Source organism: Nyctereutes procyonoides, unplaced genomic scaffold (assembly GCF_905146905.1).
Source record: "Nyctereutes procyonoides isolate TBG_1078 unplaced genomic scaffold, NYPRO_anot_genome, whole genome shotgun sequence".
Classification (NCBI taxonomy): domain Eukaryota; kingdom Metazoa; phylum Chordata; class Mammalia; order Carnivora; family Canidae; genus Nyctereutes; species Nyctereutes procyonoides.
The window spans coordinates 20,477,800-20,496,488 of record NW_026575043.1 but is presented as its reverse complement, the minus strand read 5'-3'; the positions used below and the strand labels follow the sequence as shown (position 1 = coordinate 20,496,488).

Here is an 18,689-nt window from a genome sequence, read left to right as displayed (position 1 = left end):
CTATTCAGAGGCTCTTTCAACTTTCCAACTGGTCTCTAAGCATCTCTTAGTCAACCCATTCTTACAGGATCAACGTCTTCGCCGTGTTGGATGTTGCTTTGCTAGGCACCCTGTTAATTCAACCTAGAACTTTTTGCTTCATTTTTCGTGCTGAGGTCAACTTCATAAACATAAGTTAGGCAGACTTTGAGAGGCTAGGCTAGAATCCTGACGCCTTATGCAGCGTTGCTTTGGGGTTTAGAGCATGCATTCTAGGTGCAAACTCACTGTAATAAATGATATTTTGGAACATAACTTCCCTTAAAGGATCCTACCACCTCTCCTAGTGATTTTTAACTATTTTGGGAAATCACAGAAGTTGAGCCTCTTTGGTGTGTCGCGAAGGGAGGAAAGCCAAGAGTAGCCAATGAAGTGACTTAGGCCAATAGACTTGGACTTTCAGTCTCTAGCTTATTAGGCAAATGGCATCTTCCAGCCCAGGGACCGGGTGCTGCTGTCCTGGACAGTTGATGGTGGATGAATTAAATGAAAAAAAAAAAATGCAGCAGTTCCCAGCATGCAACTGACAACTTTTTTCTATTAAGCAAAGCAAGCCTTAAAAATGATCCATTATGGGACCTGCCTTCAATTCTGTCTTCACCAGCATTCATTCCAGTGAGAAATCCTTTAAAATGGAGTCAGTAAATCTAACTCCAATCATAGATCCTCCTGAAGATTCTAAAGTGGAGTATCTCCCTTCATGCCAACTCCAAATTACAAAGCAGATGAATAAATGCTTCTCCCTTGCCTGTTTCTGGCTCGAGGGGTGAGCTTGGTAGAAGCCTACAGTGGCATGCAGCACCCCCCACTCCCAGCACCCTTGTCCCATGGCTCATTTGTGGTCAACCATTAATTCCACAGAAAAGGACTTTCTTGAATTTCTTCCATTTAAAGATTACTTCTCCCACCCAGAGTTACACCCCAGTGCCCTAGCAAACGTTTCTTTTCTACGGCATAAAGGTAAATTCCTCCCACTTATCACCCTATCAATTCTGGAAGATAAAAAAGTCCTTCACCAGGTCTGCCCTTGCTCCCCTTCGCAGGGTTTCTCCGAATCCATCGTGTGCCCAGTGGTGGTTTTGTGAAGGGCCAGGCTCATTTAATTTCTCTGTTGTGATGTGCAAAGATCTCGAGGAAGGAAAATCAGTGATTTATATGAAACACTTGAGCTTCTTCTCTCTACCCTCTTCCTCCAAGAAGATGTCATAACCAATCCATCAGGACTCTGAGCTCTGTGTGTTTTCTCTGGCCTGTCCCCATCAGAAGTCTGTGCCAAGTTAGAGCTAAATCATGGGACACATTTAATTAAAAGACAAATGGTAAAATAAGGTTGTGGTGGATGCCTTCTAATTGTGGTCTGTTAGATTTTAATTACATGTCATAAATTGTAAAAGCCAATCCACTTGCGCGTCTCTCTCTTCTTGTGCTCCTGTTCTTTTTAATCACAAAGAAAATGTTCTCAGCTGCTGACAGGATGGGACTCATCGTCTGTGCAGAGCAACTTGATCTTACCCGATGGTGACTCAGCAACTTGCCGAATCCAATTAGCAGTTTTGCAGCTACTTACTCGAAAGGACTGTAGTAAAGCCTGACTTCAGACATCTCAAACTGCCGGGTCTCCCAACCAACCATCGGCTTGTTTGTAATCAACCAGTTACCATGGCCAGGGTGCAATAGAACGGATGCTGGGTGTCATGGGGAGAGCTAGAAATGTGCTTCCTCCTGGGTCCCAGCTTTTCATCCATCCTTACCCGTGATGGAGACATAAGCACTCAGAGACTCAGAGTGGAAAGGCCAGATATCTTAGTGACCATCTAATCCACCTGAAGGAACGGAGACCCAGGGGTGTTAGGCTCAGGATTACCTGGGTGGTTAGGGGAAAGGCTGACGTCATGGGAACCCAAACTTCTTGATACCCCCACATGTTGCTGTTTCCCGTGCCCCACCCCACTGCTCTCACCCAGAGCCCTGTCTTAGGAAGAGGGTAGCAGGGTGTCCTGGACAGGTCCCTGTACGCCCTGCCCTAACCAGCAGAGCAGGTGAGGTGGGCAAGTCACACAACCCCTCTGGCTCTAAGTTTCCTTATTGTGGCCACAGGAGTGATGCTGTATCAGAGAGTTCTGAGAAGTATGTGAGATAGTAAACTTATAAAGTACTTAGTATTTTTTAAATAAAAGTCCCCAAAACAAAGGAACAACTGAGCACCCAGAAGTCCCTTCAGTCTTGATTTGGGGGCATTGAGACAGAGGGAAGGTAAGAGAAGAAGAGAGAGAAAGGACGTGTGTTGCATGGAAACATTATGAATCAAAGTCACTTCTGCAAACACTGAAACAAGCAGGTGGCCAGAGGGAGCTCTGCTCCGGACATCAGTTTATTTGACTGATAACAAAAAATAAATAAATAAAGAGTGCCTATTCTGGTATTTTTGCGTGAAAGCCCAGAATTTATACTTATAACTCTGTTCCTGCTGGAGAGTACTGCCCGGCCTCTGCCAACAAGACTTTAGACCCTCTGCAGCTTCTCTCCTGGACTCGCCTGTGCTTTGTGTGTTGTGCTCTTGTCATTGGAACAGACTTATGTGTGGACCTAGAGACTAAGGCAAATGAGTGTCTTTTAATGAATTGTAAAAATGATTGGCTCTCGCACATAGCTGTCAGTAGTCCGGGCCGTTTTTTTTTTTTTTTGCCTCCCCTCACCTCCCCATGTTCACATGCACCTAAATGTCACGGCTTCGTCCTGTGTGTTTAAGAGAAAGCAGCAGATCTGTATTTTCTCTCTGCTCTATTTTGATTTTTCCTGTGGCCAGAGGTAACTGCAGAAAGCGGTTTTTAAAAAAAGGGGGAACCCTCTTGTACTGTTGTTGGGAATGCAAACTGGTGCAGCCACTCTGGAAAACAATGTGGAGGTTCCTCAAGAAGTTAAAAATAGAGCTGCCCTATGACCCAGCAATTGCCCTACTGGGTATTTACCCCAAAGATACTGATGTAGTGAAACGCCAGGACAACTGCACCCCAATGTTCACAGCAGCAATGTCCACAATAGCCCAGCTGTGGAGGGAGCCACAATCCTTCGACAGATGACTAGATAAAGAAGATGTGGTCTATTTATACGGTGGGATATGACTCAGCCATCAGAAAGGACGGATACCCACCATTTGCTTCCACATGGATGGAACTGGAAGGTCTTATGCTGAGTGAAATAAGTAAATTGAAGAAGGAAAATAGTCATATGGTTTCACTCATATATGGAATATAAGATAGTAAAAAGGGATTATAAAGGAAAGGAGAGGAACTCAGTGGGAAAAATCAGAGAGGGAAACAAATCATGAAAGACTCCTAACTCTGGGAAACCAACAAGGGGTAGTGGAAGGGGAGGAGGGCAGAGGGACGGGGTGATGGGCACTGAGGGGGGCACTTGATGAGATGAGCACTGGGTGTTATACTATATGTTGGCAAATTTAATTTAATTTTTTTAAGGGGGAAAAATTAAAAAAAAAAAACCCAACCAGGATAGATCTTCCAAATCAAGTGTGGTCAACAAACACAGTGTTTCAGAAACTTGCGAGCCACTTCCCTATAGTTTTAATGAAAACCAGCAGTCCAGTTTCAGCCAGCACCAGGGTGATGCTAACAGAGAAGCTGCTTAGATGTCGTGCAGTCGGAGGTGCTCAAAGGCCAGGAATAGTGCGATGCTGATAGTGTATAGTATGTAGCACCTGGTGCCCAGTAAATTTCTATTAATATTAATGCTCTTGTTTATTTTTCTCTCCTTCGGTAAATCTGGGGACATGTAACTTCTTTATTAATCTAAATAAAGGTATGCACTGCTCACTAAACCAATCAATTAGCAAAGGTTATAGTGCTAATACTAATTATAGTAACCGTTCTCTTATTAAGTGTGTTTGTGTCAGGTGCTGTGTTAGAATCTTTACACATATATCTATAAAATATGTTACTAGCCCCACTTAAAAGTGAGGCTTACAGAGATTCAGCAACTTTCCAGAAAGAAATCACACCTAGCACGTGCTGCGAGCAGGTCTGTGTGCCTCCAGAGCATGGGCTCTCAGCTCTCCTGCTGCGCAGCCTCGCAGTGTTCTTGGGCAAGTAGTCAGCTTCCCAGGGTGGCCTGTGGCTGATGGTAATGCCCCGAGCAGCAGATCGGCCTGCTGAGCTGCTCTTAGAGCAATTCTGGGAACACCATCGAAGACGGGGACTGTCCTAAACCTAGCTTTCCCCTGGCCATGGTTTATTCTTGCTGGCCTCTTACATCCACTCTTTTGGAATTCAGTTTCCTCCCTAGAATATACCTTTCACAGGTGTTTCATGGAAGGTGTGGAGCGGTAAACTTTCTCATTTTGTCTCACTTTGTCTGAAAGTGTTTTTTATTTTCCCACTATTCTAGAATAACAGCTTAGCTGAGTACAATTGATAGAGGTTGACATTTTGTTCGTACCGTTCCTTTCCCTCCTGACCTCCGGAGCTATTGAGAAGTTGCCTTTTTCTTTCATTATCCCTTCTAAGTTCTGTAGTTATCCCCCTCTAGTTGTTTTCAAGGTTGTCTCTTTGTTCTGGCTATTCCGCAGTTTCATTTCCAGGTGTCTGGTGCAGACTTTTTTCCTTTTATCCCATTCAGAATTTACTGTGCTTCTAGAGTCTGAGGATTTCATCCATTCTAGAAGTCTCTTGCTGTTATCTTTTCAGATGTTGCCTCTCTTTGTTCTCTCTGTATTCTTCTTCAGGGACTCAGAGTCTATCCTATGGTTCTTACCCTCTCTCATGTCTTCCGTTCCTGTACTTTGTCCTGCTGCATGCCGAACAACTCCTCACGTCTGCCTTCCAGCTTACTGTTTCTTCATTCAACTGTGTCTAATCTGTCGGGTTAACCTTTCCATTCATTTAAAAATGATAACTATATTTTCCTATACATTTTTATGGAGATCTGGTTCCTTCCTGCTGTTCTCTTTTCTTAACATTCTATCACATGGTTCTTTCATGTCTTTAAGTATTTGGAGCATATTTAAATGTTTAAATACATTTTTAAGCATTTTAAACACTTTTTGGGTTTTTCTTGTTTCTGAAATTCTTGGGGTACTAATCCTTCTTTGGTTTTTTAATCTAATATCTCAGGCATATCGTGGGTCATTTCCTTATGTGTTCTGTAATTTGGGGCTACGAGGTTATGTTCATTGGAGCTTCTCCTGAAGTGATCCCATGTGGCTAGCCTTCTCTCCAGCACTGTTCTGCATTTTCTTCTGCCCAGGTATTCTAGGGTTAGCACCATTCCAGGACCAATTTTCTATTGATTTCCCAGTTTGAGGATCTGAGGCATTGTGTTTTGGACCCAAAAGTCTCTTGTGACACTGGGATTGTGATTCTCAGGGTAGACTCCTTGACACTGTGCTCAGAATCTAGTCAGAGACCAGGTTCCTTTGCTCCTCTCTGTACCAAGGTATATTTTTTCCTTAGTCTACTCTTTTATAAAGGGTGCAGCCCTTTAGGGTACCAGCCCTGTGCAGGAATCCAACTTCTTGTGTGATCCCAGCCTCTTGCTTCATGTGGACCAAGGCCTTTGTCTCTATTCCCACTTGGACGTTTACAGATAAACGCTAGGTTACAGTCATAGACATTTTCCCCTGCTCTAGGCAGCTGAAGCATTAGGCACTTACTGTTGCATGTTTTTGTCTTTATTTTTTTCACCCTTGCTTTCATATTATCAATTTAGCTATCTACTTCTTTTTAAAGCCAATGTTCTTATCTGTTATTTAACACGTCTGGGAGTATATAGCAGTAGGATCTTCATTTTATTCTGCCATCGTTCTGGAACCTTCCTAGCTCACTGCTGTCTTATTCTGAGCTAACTGTCATACACGAAAGAGCCAGACCTATCCTTTGGTCGCCTGTCCAGCAGTCTGTCCAAAGCACGCACTGCCCAACTCTGCACTCATTCCTTTGCCCAGAAAAAAAAAATCATCATGAAATGAAGGAACCTAAAGATGTTAGACCACACTAGCAGTTTCTTCAAGGTACGACAATGTGTCACATTGCCCCGTGAGCCCACAACTGAGGTGTCTTAGTATTTTGCCTGTGAAAGTAACCCAGGGGCACTCTTATCAAGCCTTGCCTAATTATTTATAATGGACAGATTCAACTTCAGAAGACTATGTTTGCCTGCAATACACCAGAAATACAAGTTTGATATCTTTTTTTTTAGAAGAAAATGCTTGTTTTCACTGAGTTTGAGAATGGATAACTGTAATTCAATAATATTTTGAAATGGTTTATTGACTCCAACTCTTACTTTATTAGTACTTGCTTCAAAGTTGCTGACAATGCTTTGCTCACATGACTTCAGTTTTTTCCTAACTGTGGGACTAGTTAGGAACAAATAGCATTGCTTCTGTTTTATTGAGACCTGGAGAGGTCACCGGATTTATCCAAGTAGCAAAGATATCTAGACCACCAAACAAACTGTGTTGAACTCACGACCCACCTCCCTTGCCTGAAGCAAAATTGCTTTTTCATGGAAGTACATTTTAGGGCTATTCCCTCAAGTTTCATCAAGGGAACAGCCTTATGAAACTCACTACTGCCTTGAAATAGTGATATGGTTGAGATATTGGTCACTAATAACAGTCAATATCCCCAGCCCAGGATTAAAAGCATAGCTTTGGAAGCATTTGACACCTAAATTGTAATCCTGTATCTGTTACCTACTGTCTGAGTGACCTGGGCAAGTCACTTTTAACCTCTCTGACTCTAGTTTCTCACCTACAAAATAGGGGAAATAATCACATCACGATAGGACTGTGATAAGAATTAAATAGTGCATGTAGACATACTAAGTGACCCATAAATCATAACCATTATTAGTCTGAAGTTCCCTGTGGGGAGCTTTAATTTCTTCTAGAATATTATGTTGAGGTAAGTTTTGCTTCCCTAAGAACTATGGTCTTCTCTCCTTTCAGGCAGTACGAACCATGGAATTGATAAGGCTTTCTTTTCATTTTGTCCCCAAGTTCTGTAGCAAGTTCATTATCTTCTCTGCTAGTTCAACTCCCAACCTTCAGATCTCGATTCTGTGTTCTCCAGGTTTGACTTTGTCTTCATCAGTCTCATATTCTCCCTTATTCTGGCTTTGTTTTTCTTTTTCTCTGTGGTATTTTCTATTAACGAAGAGGATAAAATGAAATTTGGAAGTGCCTAACACTAAGTATATAGTAGATCATTCTTTCCTTTGAAATGGTTTTTTTCTTAGGGCACCTTAGGTGGCTCCGTTGGTTAAGGATCCTCTTTATTTCAGCTGAGGACATAATCTCAGGGCTGTGAGATCAAGCCTTGTGTTGGGCTCCACACTGAGCATGGAACCTGTTTAGGATTCTCTCTCCCTTTCTCTCTGCCCCTCCCCTCCACCCAAACCCTGCTTTCTCCCTCTAAAAAAATAAGATAACATGTTTTTTCTTTCTTCTTTCACCCTTTCTTTCTTTATACTTCCTACTCTTTCTCTGCTAAGTAATATTTACTAATGAATTTATTCTTTCCCTGTTTTGTGATAAAATCCTAGTCATATTCTAAAAGCATCCTGTAATTTAATGGGTAAATAAGAATCATTACTGTGATATCCCTGCTTAAAAGTAGTTAATGGTGGAGCATCTGGGCGGCTCAGTCAGTTGGGCATCCTACTCTTGGTTTCAGTTCAGGTCATGAGATTGAGCTCCACATCAGGTTCTGTGTTCAGTGCAGTGTCAGCTTGAGATTCTCTCTCTCCCTCTTTCTCTACCCCTCCCCTCTGCTCATGCAGTTTCTCTCCCTCAAATAAATAGATAAATCTTAAAAAAAATTTTTTTCAATCTAAAAAAAAAATTTGCAGTGCCTGCAGCAGACATTGACAGGCTGAACAGAGTGTACCCACAACAAAAGGATGCACTTCAATAAAAAGCAAGTCCCCACATCTTCCACCTGTGGCCTTCATTAAGTCACTGTATCTCTCTGGGCCTGTTTCTGGCTCTGCAGAAACAGATGACAGTGTCCCCTTCTCAGGATTGCCATGTGGGTCTCAACTAGCAAGACCATGTGGGTCTTGCTTTATAATTGTTAATTTTTCTTATTGTTGTTACCATTATTAGTAACAAAGTATCTTCAATTGTACAACAACTGATAGCAAAACCCAGAACTAAAAAAAATAAATAAAGTAAAACAGAGCTTTCTTTAATTTTATCAGTATTTGGAATTTAAATGTAGTTTTCATATAGGTGTTACAGGTTCTAGGACACGTTTCTGTTGGTGTGGTTTCCTCATGTCAGCTCTTGAGGGGAATAAATGGTCTAGGATAATCATGTCCTTCTTGAGATGGTAAAAATAAATCCATTAGGAGCATCCATAACTGGTACGACTATAAGGTAGTACACACAAACATTCCAGCAACTTCTGAGTTGCTCACTGACACTTGCACAAGGCACCTTCCCTAATCTACCCATTTAAGTTAGTTGCCCTTTTGTGTAGCCTCATTACTCCATGTATCTCTTCTCCAAACCCAATAGGGTAGTTGCAGTTTACATTTCTTTGTAATTCTTTGATTAATGCCTATATCTTATGCTAGACTGTGAGATTCATGAGGTCAGGTCAAGGTTAGTTTTGCTTTTGTGGTACCATTAGGTCCTTAGTACCTGGCACAATACATGACATATATTGGATATTCACTTCATCTGTTGGATGGATGGATGGATGGATGGATGGATGATGGAGTGATGGATACATAGACAGACATTTAATCTCAAAGACAGTGATATTCAATATTATATGTGCTGCCTGCAACTCTGTCAGTGGTTTTGGGGGCCTTCCGGCAGGACTGTCATAAGACATAATCGAGGACCAGTGAGTAGAAACATAGGAAGCATTTGTCGGCTCAGTGTAAAAGGGGAGCTTCACCTCTGCCTGCAGTGGGAAAGCAATGGGCAACCCCAGAAGTAATCCAACATAAGACTTTGTAGAAAGAGCTCAAGCATGGCTCAGAAACTCTTTACAGTCCCATGTCTTGGATTCTGTGATTCCATAAAACATGTTGCTTGTATGATGAATCCTTACTCAAGATATCACTGCTGTATTCCAGCCTAGAATACTATGCATAGAGGAAGCTCATCCTAACAGCCAAATCCCTGTTTTGTCACTCTCTCCCTCAACCTCCCACTCACTATTTGTCAAGAGATGATACTATTAATTAGACCCAGAAAGTCCCTCCTCAAAAACATTTGCAAAATAACATAAGTCATTGGAAATATATATAAATTTCTCTTTCCTAATGCTTCCTTCATAGTTAGACACTGAGTCTTTCTTAAAGTAATTAGCACATTTCATCCATTACTCACTAAAGAAATATAAGCTATTCAGCATAACACAGTTATGGGTGATTCTGTTTATAATAATGGGATTGAGGATAGATCTGTAGTGTACCCCTTGGTTGGGTGGCTGTTAATACTAGATCAGTGACATGATAAACCATAATACCTGAGTAATCCTCTACTGTTTGGGGAAAAGGGAGATCTGAAGTTCACTGAGGGCCAGTGAACTCTACATGCAATAAAACTGCCCAGAGAAGTCGTAAGATACTGTAGAGCTATGATCCTGGACTCCGTTGTTTTGGTTGACTGCTTACTGATGCATTTTCATTTGAGGCTTCTTAGCTAGGAACATAAGGCCTTCCTCTATATTCCCACCCACCGTGCAGCCTCCTACCCTACCAGCTCTGTACTGTCTACACCCAGACCAGCCACTCTGAACTACTCACCTCTCCTCATCTGTCCATGCTTCTGTCTGTGCCTTTGCAGAAATGACCCTTCCCTCTTACAGGGTCAATCACTTCCTGTACATGCTGTGACCAACGCTGGCTTCCTGCTGTGTTTGTACACGGACTTGCATCCCCTGGACAGCTCTTGACTGGACCATTTATACCTGCAACATACACTCAGCAACTCAGTGTTGAAATGGAAAAGGAAAAAGATAATAAATCCCCCTCACCCTGACTAGTATTTGTGTCATGTTGCCAGCTAGATCCACCCCTTGGCCTTCACCTGCAAAAATCCTAATCATACTTTAAGATCTAAATCTAATCTCATCTCCCCTGCCAGTCTTTCTCCCTGCTAAGTCATTTACAATCCATGTCGTTCATTTAACATTTACCATGAATAGCTTTGTCCTGTTGGTATCTCTTCATGTATAAATGAAAATGTCTTAAGCCCCAGATAGATGGTAATCTAGCCTAATCCTTCTTTTTGTATTATTTTGGAATACTTCTCCCTCCTAACATTGCCAGTGAGTTGTGCACAGAACAGCCACTCCATGAATATTTACATATCGATCAAGCAATTTGTATTTTGTATCTCCCACAAAGTCTGCCTCAGCACAGGATAAATAATTGCTGATCAATTGATTGAGTTGGAAATGTAGCACTTCACCTACCACAAATCTTCTGTTTTGTAACCTGACTCATCCACCAAAGTGTCAACACATTTGGGAAGCTGCCATGTAACAGTAGAGAGTTAAAGTTAGCTCTGTTGACTTTGGCTTGGCAGACTAAGCCAGGGAGAAAAATAAAACCTCTTCCAAATTTTCCACACAACCAAAAAGCACAGAGCTTTGGAAATCTGTGCAAAATGAGCCATTACTCCCAAGTTTGTTAGAAATATATGAGGATGGCTTGGAGAATCATGGAACAGTTGAAGAGAATTGTTCAAATATGGTCAAATTTTGTTATAGCTTTATGAGCAGGATATCATAAAAATTTGTGTCAAATGCAGGGCAGCTTAGTAGCTAGGTTAATGAAATCAAAACGAGCTATTTGAGGAAGATGGAAACCAACCGTCCCACCACATAGATATTAATGACCTGGTGGGGTTTTTGTTCTTGTCTTTTGTTTATTTGTTTTCATATAAATGCAAGTTCCCAACCTCCATTTCTAGTAACAGTCAACTGGATTATTTGGGCCAACTCTTCTCCTCGAATTTTTTTATTTTAATAGAATATACATAAAATTTACCTATTTCACCATCGTGAAGTGTATGGTTCTGTGGCGTGAGACACATTCACACTGTTGTGCAACCATCACCACCATCCATCCATCTCCAGGTCTTTTTCATCTTCCCAGACTCAAACACCATTATACACTAACTCCTCCTCCCTCCCTCCCCCAGCGGCTGGCAACCACCCTTCTACTTTCTGTCTCTGGGTTTCACAATTCTAGGGACCTTATGTAAGTAGAATTCTATGTTTGGCCTTCGGCACCTGGCTTATTTCTCTCAATATAATGCCCTCAACTTTCCACCGTGTTGTGGCACGTTTCACATTAGGACTCCATCTTTATAGATGGGGAGCTGAAGCTCCGATAATTCATCTAAGGTTGTTCAGATCTTTCCATGTGGCCCAAAGTAGAGACCCTAGAATCTTTAGGTATGTCAATAATAATACCGATTCTTAACTATAAGCCTAAACTATGCTAAACACTTAACATGTATTATTTTCATGCAGTCTCTTCAAAAAACCCTATGCATTCATTATCTGTATCTTAGTCTGAGAACCCGGATCAGAGATTAAGAACCGACCCGAGATCCTCCACCTGGGAAGTCATAGCACTGGTTAGTCTATATCTTGAGATTCTATTAGATGATTTCCCCAGGGCAGTTATTTTGGTATATGCGTGCATGTAGAGCCAGGAGCATTGGCCCCACTCCCCACGAGGCACGAGCATCAACTCCTTCCTCCTGAGGAGCTTGGCATGAGGCACTCATTGGGAAGGACTGGGAGAAGTTACAAGGACTGATGGGTATAAAACCCTTGGGGGTGCTTTGAAACTTCCCTGAGGACTTGACAAGTGTTTGATGTGAAAAAGCATTTCTTGCCTGCAAAATGTGTGTCTCTGAGGAGCTCTTAAGTTGCCAACACGCGAGATGACTGGGAGCTGGGTGGGGGGCGGGGGAGGCAGGTTTGAAAGCAACTCTACTCACGCTGCACCCAGCAAGTTCCTCTTCCCTGGCTTTGACTCTCCCTCCATCAAGGCCTGGATTGGAGTTGTCTTTCCCAAGGCAGTAACTGTCAGAGGGACCATCTGGTTTGGTTTCTTGTGACTGACTCCCAGGAACAGAAATCCCTCTGGGAAGAAATTGTAACCACAGCAGCAGCAGCAGTGAGAGGCAACGCTGATGCTGGCTAGCCAGGAACTGGGGGGAGGCCCCCGCTCCGAATGGCCCACCGGGAGCATCAGGCCTAAGACCTACAGTTCTGAGAATGAGAAAGGCGAACCTCCTAGTTCTGGAGAGTATGGCAGTGGGGTGGAAAAAGGTAGTTGGTGAGGAGGGGCTAAAATGTGTCCAGAGTGTCCATTACGACTAGAGGTTCACCTCCTACAGGAAGACTCTCCTCGTGGACTCTATCAAGCTGTATTCAAGCCTCATTAAGCCAACTCCCTTCCCTCTTGCATTGATCACTAATACATCTTGCGTCCATCCATTAGGCTGTCTGCAAATTGCCCCAGATCAGAGCCCCCTTCTCTTTCATTCCATGCAGGCTCACAAACACTGCTGGCTGCCTGCCTCATTTCTTCCACGTGTGCATTTACTTTAGAAACTCATCTGTCCTCTGAACTAACTCTTGGAATGTTCAGGCGAGAAAGAGCCTCGGGCCAATTCAGTCCAGCCCTCTCACTGGGGAAGCCACACAGAGATTGCTGGGGTTTGGACTAGGACCCAGGCCTCCTGCCTGCCTCCCACGCCTGCGTGTTCTTCCCTTACATTAAACCAGTGACGCCTCTCTGTCAGAGAAAACCCCAGAGCAGTTCATTAGGAAAGTGACATAGAGTCATTACATGCTAGGTCTTATCATCAGATGTCATTTTCTCCTCTTTTTTGGTAAAAAAAAAAAAAAAAAAAAAATATATATATATATATATATATATACACACACACACACACGCACACACACACATATATTATTATATATGTATATATCTTATTAGTCTCCAGGGACACTTATTTAAGTTGCTTTTTTTTTTTTTTTTTTAAGAGCGAGAACAAGGGACACTTAGGGGCTCACAGCTGAGCATCTACCTTTGGCCTAGGGCATGATCCCAGGGTCCTGGGATCAAATCCCACATCGGGCTCCCTACAAGGAGTCTGCTTCTCCCTCTGCCTGTGTCTCTACCTCTTTCTCTGTGTCTCTCATGAATAAATAAAATTTTAAAAAAAGCGAGAACGAGAGAGAGCAGGGGAGGGCAGAGGGAGAGAGAATCTTAAGCTCCACTGGGTGTGGAGCCCAACACAGAACTTGATCTCATGACCCTGGCATCATGACCTGAGTGGAAATCAGAGCCGGACACCCAATCACCTGACCCAGGCCCCCCTGCAGACCACTTATGTAAACCATGCCTGACTCAGCACTAAGCATCACTCTCCCCGACCTCCACCCCCTACCCTTGCCTGCAGGTCAAATTCCAGGCGCATGAGGGGAGGGTCAGAGAAGCACGTAAGAACTATAAGTCCCCCTCCCCAGAGTGCCACTCCTCTCCCCATGGCCCCATGCATGGAGGGAGAAAATGGGACAGCCTGGGTGCTGAGCTCTCCGCCCTAGCACATAGCCCCCACTCTGAGGGCACAGACCCAGGAGCAAGGTGGTGGCCCTCACTGCACCAGGGCTTAGGTGCACTGGCCCAAGCCACACAGAGAGCAAAGGGCAGAGTAGGGACTGCAACAGGCCTCTCTAGTTGCAAACTCTGGGTTCCTGTCCACTCCACCAGGCCCCATTTCATTCTGTATTTTCAGGAGTGGCCTTGAGCAACTAGTCCCCCTTCCTTCTTTTTCCATCATCCTCTTCCCTTCCCTGAGTCGACCCCTCCCCACGTGAAGGCACCGTGCACCCCCCTAACTGCACGGATGTCGGCCCTGTGGGGCCTCCCACTGAGCTGCTGCATCACACGAGCACGAGACACGTTAGGATGAATCGAGAAATCCCTTTTCCCTTCACTCAGAAAATGGAACCTACCCCCACGACAGCACCTGGGGCGGGAATCTAGAAAAGGACAGTGATCTGAGTGAAGGCGCATCTCCGTGACAGCCCGTACACCCCGCGCCGTGAGAAGAACCAGAGGGGTCCGTGTCCCGCCTGCCGCGGCGCTGCCGTCACCCAGAGTGTTGGCCGTAGGGGAGCCTCGTGGAGTCGCGTGTCCTCGGGAGTGAAGGATCCCGTGGAGCCTGACCTGTGTGGCAGACAGACGCTGAGCGACCCCAGCATGCCTGCGGCTCGTGCGTGACCGCCGGTGACCGAGTGGCACAGCAGCCGCACGGGTCACAGATGGCCAAGCCGGCCCCGTGGGTGCTGCGAGCGCTGGGCTCGGCCACGCACCCCCGCAGCCCTCTGCTCTGGAGCCTGTCAGCTCCTGGGGAGCAGCCCCCCCGCCCAGCTCAGGGCTCTGGCCGGGAAGGGAGGTGGGCTGGGGCAGGCCTCCCTACGGGCGCGACCCACACGGCCCTGTCCTCAGGCAGCCTGTCGCCGCTGCAGGTGCACCCGGCCCGTGATCCCACGGGCGGTGGGGAACCGTGAGCCGCGTTGGCAGCGTCCTGCGCCCAGGAGCCCTCGGAGCAGAACCTAAGGGAGGCTGGGGGGGGGTGCCCCAGAGTATCCCTGCTCCCCCCCCCTCGCCCCGGGCAGCCTCGGGCACCTCGGGCACCTGCCGGTTGTCTAGGGTCTGCGGCCTGCACGCCCAGCCCTGGGGTGGGAAGCGGCACAGAAGAGTCATTTGTGGAAGCAACAGTGTTTGCTGGGGGGTGGGGGGGCAGCCCGTGGGACTTCAGGGCAGGAGGGGCAAGCTCCTCCCCTGGGCGCCCGGGCCCCTGCCAGCTGGCTGGGTCGGAGCTCCCCTCCCCTGCTCGGTGCCTGGAACAGGCTGTTGCCGCCGGACGAAGGCCCCTAGGGGTGGACAGCAGGGCGCTCCTGAAGCTCAAGCGTTCTAGGATTCTCGCTCCAAAATCTCTGTTAAAAATTCCAGCTCCAGCCAGTGACCTGCTCGTCTTAGCCGATATCCCGGGGCAATGAAATCCAAACACCAAAAGGAAGGTTTGGACTCTGTCTTCAAACCCGCTGTAATGAGATTTGCCCCCCGCCCCAAGCTCAGTAAAGCGTATTTACGTTGCCTATGAGTAGAGGCCATCGAGTGCATAAAAGAGAACTTTTATTTACCTGAGAACCGCCCTGGTCAGCATGGCCCCTTCTCTCTTCCCGGGAAGGCTTCTCACGTCCCGAAGGTCGTGCCGGCCTGGGTCGGGCGAGGACCACGCGGCTTCACCGTGCCCGCCCGCCATGGGGGACCGGAGCTGGGGCTGCACCACACAGCTCCCCCCACAGCTCTCTTGGCTTCTCACAGCAGCCTGGCTTTGCAGCCCACCTTCGTAAAGGCCCCTTAAGCAGGAAGGGTCTTTTTTTTTTTATTTTTTTTAAAGATTTTATTTATTTATTCATAGAAAGAGAGAGAATGAGAGGCAGAGATACAGGCAGAGGGAGAAGCAGGCTCCATGCAGGGAGCCCGACGTGGGACTCGATCCAGGGTCTCCAGGATCACGCCCTGGGCTGCAGGCAGCCCTAAACCGCTGCGCCACTGGGGCTGCCCCACGGAAAGGTCTTGATTAAAAAGCGTCCCTGTCCCAGGCCTTCCCACCCCACATCCCAGTTAGACCTTGCGTCTGGCTTGCGCCCTCCTGAGGGGCAGGGCTGGAAAGGAACGTGGGCTTACTCCACCTCTTCCTTGAAGGTTAAAGAAGCTAGGCTTCTCCACCTGCCCCTTGCAAGCCGTCACTTCCTAGGGGGAGTTGGGGTAGAAGGAAAAGGCTGGAGATGGGACAGGAGGGGAGGAATGTGCTGGAGCACTTGGGAGCACTTAACACTTGGGCCCTCACACCAAACTGCCTGGTTTCTGTGTGCGTGTTTATAACCAGGTGAACACTGACCACCTTTAAAGTGGATAGTCCGTTGGCCTTTAGCACATTCTCAGAGTTAGGCAGCCGCACCACCTACCTAGCTCCGAAGCCTTCTCTTCAGCTCCGTGACTCCGTGGTTCCTGTGGACAGCCCGCTCCTCGAGGATGGGGAGACTCATGACCACCTGCCAGCCCCACTCCTCCCGGCTCCCAAGCAAAAGGGGGACAGGAGCCCCAACAACTAAAAGCTCCAAACACAAGTTCCTTGAAAACAGCGGGCCGCCCAGGTGGCTCAGTCGGTCAAGCATCTGACCCTTGATTTCGACTCAGATCTTCATCTCAGGATCCCGGGATCGAGCCCCACGTCCGGCTCTGCGCTCAGCACCGAGTCTACTTGCCCCTCTCCCTCTGCTCCTCCCCGGCTGGCACCTGCACACGCTCTCAAATAAAGAAATAAATACAATCATCCTAAAAAAAAGAGAGAGAGAGAGAAAGAGAGAGAAGTTCCTAAAAACAAGTAAAAGTAGGTTTTCTCTCTCTCACCAGTGATGTCAGGAAAAGGCAAAGCTGGTTGATTTTTCAGTTGAATCTACTGAATTATCACCAAATATTCTGCCAATTTTATTTCTCTCAATTTATAAAATTAATCCATATGTTTATGATTCATTTACACCTCACTCATCACGATGTTTTATGAAAGCTGTTTGAATCCCGGGGATCCTGAGTGGGGCCTTCCCTGAAGCCCACAGAAACAAGATGGTGAGTTGTTCCCGTTCATCGCGGTGGGAAATCTCAGCCCAGGTCACGGTTGTCGAGTGGCCACATGACCAGCTCTCCAGCTCAGTAAGCGGGGCCGGACGGAGCCCCCGGGAACCCCAGTTGCCACAAGGACACTTTGGCCCCACCCTCACGCAGCACCTCGTCCTTTGCAGAGCCCTGTCTCTTTCTAGAAGGTCTCTGCAACAGTTCAGAAAGGTTAATGAGGTGCGCCGTGCTGTTACGTCTTTCAATGGAAAAGGAACAGACCCGGGAAAACTATGTCGTGGCCCAGAAACGGAGGAGCCAGCGCTGGGACCCTGGGCTGCTGCTGCTGCCTCAGCAGGGGCCTCTGCGCCCCTCGCTGGGACCTGGAATTAGGGGGGCAGAGGCAGTCCCTGCCTGTGTGCAGCTTGGTGTGGTGCCCACCCACCCCCCTGCCCACCAGGAAACCATCATGGCCTTGCACGGTCGCCAGGTCCCTGACAACCTGGGCTCCCAGGTCATGTGGCCACCCTTGTTCTAGTAAATGTCTGCACCCTCTTCAGGCATCTGCAATTCCTATGCCCTCTCTCTCTCTCTGCTTACCTAATTTTTCCTCTTCCAGAACCTTCCATCTCTCAAAACCTCAGGATGTTGCAGCATCCTTTCTTGATGATGTCAGGTTGGAAAAAAGTCCTGTCTTATGTTCTTGGGGGAGGCAGGGTGAGATCTTCGAGCAGCCGCAGGAGGCCCTGGGGACAGTTGGGCTGTGCCTGTGCAGTGGACAGGTCCCTGCAGACCCCAGCAGGGCAGGCCTCGCCCTTCCAATGGACCTGAAGCCCAGAGGCACATCCGAGGCACGTACACAGGGCACTTGCACCAGGTGGCTTGTCGGGTGTCTCTGTGAAGACCGAGTTCTGCAAAAGGCCCCACTGCCCGGGGGCCGTGGAAGCGTGTGTTCTCCGTGGCCTACAGCGGTGTGAAGAGTAGGACACCCCTCAGCCTTCCAGATGGCTAGAGCCCCTGGGCCAGCCGCGGCCTTGTGACTGCAGGGTGCCTTCCAACCATGATCGTCTTCTGTGACGTGAGAACGGTGGAGGCACACCGGCCTCGGTGCCCATGCCTGCCTCCTATCAGTCCCCTGGGGAGCCCAGCGCCCACCTCCCACCTGCTGAGCCACAGTCTCCAGGGCGTGGCCCGAGCACCTCAGCTGGTGGGAAGCATCCCTCTCCGGGCACTTGAAGGCACCTGGGCCGATGGGAAGAGCAGCCTCGGCTGTCCAAGCCACTGTTCCCCCAACACTATGCCCATATTGCCCAGAAGAGGCGCAGGCCACGGGTGCCCATGACCTCGGCTCCCACCCTCCGTTCTCCACCCGCGTTAATCTGGTCAGAGCCGCCGGCTTGGCTCCTGCAGGCGCCGAGCACCCCCGCCCCTCACTCACCTGCCTTTCTCTTCCGTTCTCCAGGACACACAAGACCAGCCACTGCTACCGCATCACCTACCGCCACATGGAGCGGACCCTGTCCCAGAGGGAGGTCAGGCACATCCACCAGGCTGTGCAGGAGGCCGCGGTGCAGCTGCTGGGCGTGGAGGGCCGCTTCTGATGCCACCGCCCGGACCAGGCCCGCAGACTCCGGGGCTCCAGGACTTGGGAGACAGAACAGGATGTTGCTCGTGGACCACGGCATCCGTAACGTTTTGATAAATGGGTCAGTTTTAGGACTTTCAGGAAATAAAGGATTGCTCTGGAGAAACTGTTGACATAACATTTGTCTTTTATGTGGGGGAAACGGGGAAAAAAGAAGCCATCATCTAAGAGTTCCCTCCTATTCCTTTAAGAAATGCTCTGCCCATTGGCGCTCAGGGTGGTTAATTGGTCCCTGGGCTCCATTAGAGTGTAAACAGCAGGCACGATTTCTTGCCTGACAGGCCTTTGCACCCTTGTAATGAGTGAAGCCACA

General features: G+C 47.3%; 1 protein-coding gene across 6 annotated transcripts in view; it reads left to right on the top strand.

Moving 5' to 3' along the window:
- The window catches only part of FARS2 (phenylalanyl-tRNA synthetase 2, mitochondrial), a 526,347-nt gene extending 507,865 nt beyond the window's left edge, over positions 1-18,482 (top strand). For all 6 annotated transcript variants that reach the window (XM_055322558.1, XM_055322563.1, XM_055322559.1 and 3 more), the window contains one exon: positions 18,194-18,482. In XM_055322558.1, the coding sequence (XP_055178533.1) occupies positions 18,194-18,332 (139 nt within the window). In that variant the 3' untranslated portion in view covers positions 18,333-18,482. The remainder of the gene's footprint in view (positions 1-18,193) is intronic.
- Positions 18,483-18,689: the final 207 nt, after the last annotated feature.